Source organism: Nicotiana tabacum, chromosome 4 (assembly GCF_000715075.1).
Source record: "Nicotiana tabacum cultivar K326 chromosome 4, ASM71507v2, whole genome shotgun sequence".
Taxonomy (NCBI): Eukaryota; Viridiplantae; Streptophyta; class Magnoliopsida; order Solanales; family Solanaceae; genus Nicotiana; species Nicotiana tabacum.
Window position 1 is genome coordinate 35,669,576 of NC_134083.1, and position 5,363 is coordinate 35,674,938.

At 32.6% G+C, this 5,363-nt stretch overlaps 1 protein-coding gene across 1 annotated transcript; it reads left to right on the forward strand.

Moving 5' to 3' along the window:
• Positions 1 to 360: 360 nt before the first annotated feature.
• On the forward strand, positions 361 to 5,024 carry LOC107803252 (WRKY transcription factor 72A). The gene is made up of 5 exons (XM_016626932.2): positions 361 to 525; positions 1,220 to 1,297; positions 2,830 to 3,366; positions 3,495 to 3,608; positions 3,989 to 5,024. Exons 1-5 carry the CDS (start codon positions 403 to 405, stop codon positions 4,748 to 4,750), a joined length of 1,614 nt encoding a protein of 537 aa, XP_016482418.1. The 5' UTR covers positions 361 to 402; the 3' UTR covers positions 4,751 to 5,024.
• Positions 5,025 to 5,363: the final 339 nt, after the last annotated feature.

The following is a 5,363-nucleotide window of genomic DNA, read 5'->3' on the forward strand; positions in this document are numbered from 1 at the left end:
AAGCCTCAACAATAGCTGTTGCAACTAGCTAGCTATAACCGAACCTTGCGGAGTAAAACCCTCTTTCCTGACATTTTACATAACCTTTTTAAAAGACTTAAACGTTGAAATTGATTTCTTCTTCAAGCATTTTTTTTTTTTAAATATGGATTTTCAAAATTAAATTAGAAAAAATAGCGCTAATTAAATATCAGTATATTTCTAAGTTGTGTGCAACTGGGCCATTGACATTTTTGTTTGTGGTGCTAGCTGGTAAGCCAATAAATTTGAATTTTTATTAGTTTAAACAAGTCAAATACTGTTGGCACCTCTTTATAAAACAGATCTTTGCTTTTCAGATATAGCTAAAGGTGAAAATTCACAAAGAAAGAGAGAGAGAATAGAGGAGATAAGGTCTACGACATGGAAGTGGCTTTCAGAAAATCTATTAATGGAGGCTTAGTCAAAGAGGAGAAGAGGAACAAATTAGCTTATCAATCCAGTTCTGATGAGGAGGGTTTTGTTGAAGACAGTAATGTTCTTAAGGTAAACTTTACCCTGCTTTAGTGCTTCATATATATATGTATATATATCAACTCTTTTTTCTTTAATTCAACGCTTTCAGTCCTCCAAATATACACTATCCTATGAAATGAATTTTATTAGGTTCAATTATGAGAGATGCATGAGATAATGAATATATTTATGCGAAGTTATATTACACTACTCTCTTTTGAATCCGACTTCTTAAAATGTCTGCATGGTTCTAAAATTGTGTTGAAATAAATCAAGAGAAAATTTCTGGGACATCTATATATATATATAGAACTTTAAATCTATATATATTCTGCATGTGAACTAAAAGGAATTGAGCTCCAAACTGCAGGTACAGTCTTGTTTGTTGATTTTAATACGATTCAATTCCAATCTAGGAGAACTGTCTTTACAATTATGGTTAATATTAATTTATCCTCCGATCCTCTCCTTCACCTGATAACTTGGCGAGGCCATTTTGTTTTTTAAGTCAAAAGATTATCTAAATAAATCAAATACAAAGGACGATTTAGAAAAAGAACTTGAACGATGATGGAATTAAATTATTAGTAACTGAGTTTGTCCGATTTCAGCTATTATTCCGTTTTAGATCTCACTTGTGGGAATACACCGAGCATGTTATTGTCGTTGTACTCCATTTTAGATCTCACGTGATGATATATTGATACTATGTATTATGCTTCAGGTCGGGAAGGAAAGAGAAGTCCATGAGGACGATAATTCGAAGTATCCTCAGCAAGAGGATATCGACAGTGACAAGGAGGTATAATTGATATATATATATATATCCTGAATCTTGTCCATTCCTAATTGAGTTTACGATTCAGTTCATAATATTTGAATTATGCCTGTGATTAGTTTCTATGTTACTGTAACTTGCAATATGTTAATTATCCATGATTATGAATAGTTTGGAGGAGGAAAAGGAGTACATATATAAACTAAATTATGTTTATCTCCAGCGAGATCTCTTTAAAACTTTATGCATGATTACTAAGCTTCCGTTGGGCCGTAGATTTTAGCTATTTTTTTAAAAAAAATTGAAAATACTATATTTGTTAATGAAATATGATCATCAGTTTTTGAAAAGATTTTGAAATCTTTTTTCGAGTTCCCAAAAGCTGATTTAAGGCATTGTTTGGGTGAAAATTATTTTTTCACTCACAAAATTTCTACTTTCTTTCAGATAAAATGCATGTTTAAACGTAATTTCAACTTTCAAAAATTATTTTTCAGCACAACTTCATAAACTCTTATTTCAAGTTTCAACCATATTTATGTTCAGACGCTAGCCAAGGACCCGGTTTTCCAAAGATATTTTTTCCTTTTTATCAATTATTTTTTCAAAAACATGTTCGTCCATGAAAATTTACAAGTTTTTGAAAATAATTCGAAAATGAGTTTTTCAAAAATCATAAAGTAGTTTTGACCACTTTTTTATAATTTTCAAAAATATTTGTTTCCCCACTCATAAAATTGCAACATTTTTTCAATGAAATGCATATCCAAAAACTGGTTAAAGGCATTTTTTGGGTGAAAATTATTTTTCACTCACAAAATTTTGGCTTTTTTCAAATAAAATGCATGTTTTAACACAACTTCAATTTTCAAAAATTATTTTTCAAAATAACTTTAAAACTCGTATTTCAAGTTTCACGCGCTAGGCAAGCATCTTCGTATAACTTGGAAATATAGCTGAAAAGGTTGATGCCTTCCGCATCAAGATGATAGTTATGACTTATGAGAAAACAGAAAAGAAAGAGACATGCAAGATAAAACCAATCAACTTGTTTCTGAAATGTTTTGGCAGGAAAAAGTCATAGTAACTGGCAGAGTTGTCAAATATTAAATTTCAGTCTTTAATTTCCAAACCTTTGACCACAGCAAATAAAGTAGGGCATAGTCATCCTTACTGGTCAGAACCGACCTGTTTGACTTATGGATAACCAATTTTTGGCTATATATATTTTTCTAAGAATAAACCACACATGATAAAATTTAAGGAGTTTATTTTATCATTATATATATTCTAGGTCTTCTTCTTGCCGGTGTTCTTGGGCAAGACTAAAGATCACAAAAAGATAATCATCTGTACCTCATGGGTAGCTCTGGTCATTCCAACTATATATCCATTATAATTTAGTGATTCATCTGATTCTTTTTTTATTTTTTATTTTTTATTTTTGGTGCGTGTCTGATTTTGTATATATATATATATATATATATAAAGCTATAATTTAGTGATTCATCTGATTCTTTCTTATTTTTATTTTTGCTGTGTGTCTGATTTTGTAGGACGATCAGCTACAATCAGTCAAAGCTGATATGAAAGAGGTAATGAAAGAAAATCAGAGGCTGAAGATGCACTTGGATCGAATTATGAAGGATTATCGGAACCTTCAGCTGCAATTTCACGACATTGTTCAAAGAAATGCTGAAAAATCCAATAGTATTATTGATACTGATCGGCATAATGAATGTAACGAAGCTGAATTTGTCTCCCTTAGCTTAGGAAGATCTTCAAGCGACACTAAAAAAGAAGAGTACTTATCCAAAATCTTGAGCAAAGATAAGGCAGAGGAAGAGAATAAAGGAGGCCTAACCCTAGGACTGGATTGCAAGTTTGATTTGTGTGTGAAAACAACACCGACAGAATTTTCAACTGCAAATCTCAGTGAAGAGAATAGGTCAGAGGAAGTTAAGGACGAAAATGGAGAAACATTGCCACCCCATAAAATTCTCAAGACAATGAGAAATGGAGAAGATGATACACAACCAAACCCTTCTAAAAGAGCAAAGGTTTCTGTTAGAGTCAGATGTGATGCCCCGACGGTAAGAATGATTATTTAATTTCATGAAGCTAGTTTGTGGAATAGTTTTTTAATGACAAATTACTATAACGAAGTGAACAATACAACGAATTAATTTTTTTTTTCATATTCATTAATTATTAATATTAGATGAATGATGGATGCCAATGGAGAAAATATGGACAAAAAATTGCAAAAGGAAATCCGTGTCCTCGAGCTTACTACCGTTGCACAGTAGCACCCTCCTGCCCAGTGAGAAAGCAGGTAATATTACTGTTTATCACGTTATAAATCCTTGTATACTTCTGGTTTTATATTACTCCCCGTCCCATTTTACGTGAAGGTATACTATTTAGGGGGTTAAACAGTATTTTCTTTGATTACGATTTTCTCAAACTTTTTAAAAATATTTTGAGTAATTAGCCATGTTGACTTGTAATACTTAATTACTATAATGTAGTTTTTAAATATTTTAACAAATTTTGAAGAATTTATACCTGAATTCACATAGAAAATTAAGTGTACTCTCCCTTTGTAGTCCGAACCCTAACACATAAAATGGGACAGCGGGAATAGTATAACTTCTTAACGTCAAGTGATAATTATGAGGTCTTCCAAAATTTGATCATGCTATTGGATTACAGGTTCAGAGATGCATTGAGGATATGTCAATCTTGATCACTACATATGAGGGAACACACAATCATCCACTTTCTCTTTCAGCAACATCAATGGCTTTCACAACTTCAGCAGCTGCTTCTATGCTATTATCTGGTTCATCGTCCAGCTCTGAATCAGGCCCCAATCCACCAGCAACTGACGCCACGAATATCAATGGACTCAACTTCTATCTCTCCGATAGCTCAAAACCAAAACCATTTTACCTTCAAAATTCGTCCATCTCTTCTTCATCCTCGCCCCCTACAATCACTCTTGATTTAACCTCAAGCTCGTTCACTTCCTTATTTCCCCATCATAACAGAATGAGTAGTAATTATCTCCCCAGATATAATTCTTCCACAAATATTCTCAACTTCAGTTCCTTGGAATCTAATCCTCTTCTTCCCATGTCTTGGAGTAATGGGGCCTATAACAAGAACCAAGAAATTAGTTCTCTCAACTTTGCAAGGCGGCCACAAGATATTCTTTTCCAATCTTATCTACAAAATAATATTAGTGCAAAGCCTACACAATCTTTATTACCACAAGATACAATTGCAGCTGCTACAAAAGCAATAACATCCGACCCAAATTTTCAATCTGCATTGGCTGTTGCTCTTGCATCTATCATTGGCTCAGGCAGCGGAAATCATGCAGGTGGTATTGAAGAAAAATCTGGTCTAAATTTGAAGGTTACCGAACCATTTCCAGTTCTTTGCAGCTTCCCATCTACCTCAAAGAAATAATATATCCAATTAACTGTTCTTCAAATTTTTCTGAATAAATCGACTTCTACGGCAAATAGACAGGCTGCTAGTAACTTTCGCTTGCTGAAGTAAGAAACTAATTGCGGCGTTAATTAATCAGATGTAATATTTTTTTTATGATTTGGAGGTACGATGTCCAAAGTGTAGATATTTTAGTTTGATAAAACTAATTGACACTTCGCTTACTGAAGTCATTGCTTTAGCCTTTACATTGTTTTTTCGTTAAGTGTTAGTTAAATGTGATTTTAACAATTCTTGTACGAATTTAGATTTCTGTTGATATATAGATTGATTGACTTGTACCTATGTGTCATTTTATTATATATGGGATTTTTTTACACGAAAAAATGAGAATTGGACATATCTATTTCCTTTTTCAAACTCTGAAGTATTAGAAGAATACTTATGGAAGCGTGTACGCTAAAAATGTCACGACCCAAAATCCTAACCTGTTGTGATAGCGCCTATCTCAATACTACGCAAGCCGACAACCTCAATAAATCACAATAATCTCTTAAGTTTGAAAATGTAATATTTGAATTTCATAGAAAACTTCACAATTTCAGATACAAAACACTCCCAAAATCAGGTG

Coding starts and splice junctions, on each gene's coding strand:
- LOC107803252 (XM_016626932.2), top strand. CDS start 403: ATGGAAGTGGCTTTCAGAAAATCTATTAATGGAGGCTTAGTCAAAGAG. Junction 1,298..2,829: donor ATATCGACAGTGACAAGGAG/GTATAATTGATA, acceptor CTGATTTTGTAG/GACGATCAGCTACAATCAGT. Junction 3,367..3,494: donor TCAGATGTGATGCCCCGACG/GTAAGAATGATT, acceptor TATTAATATTAG/ATGAATGATGGATGCCAATG.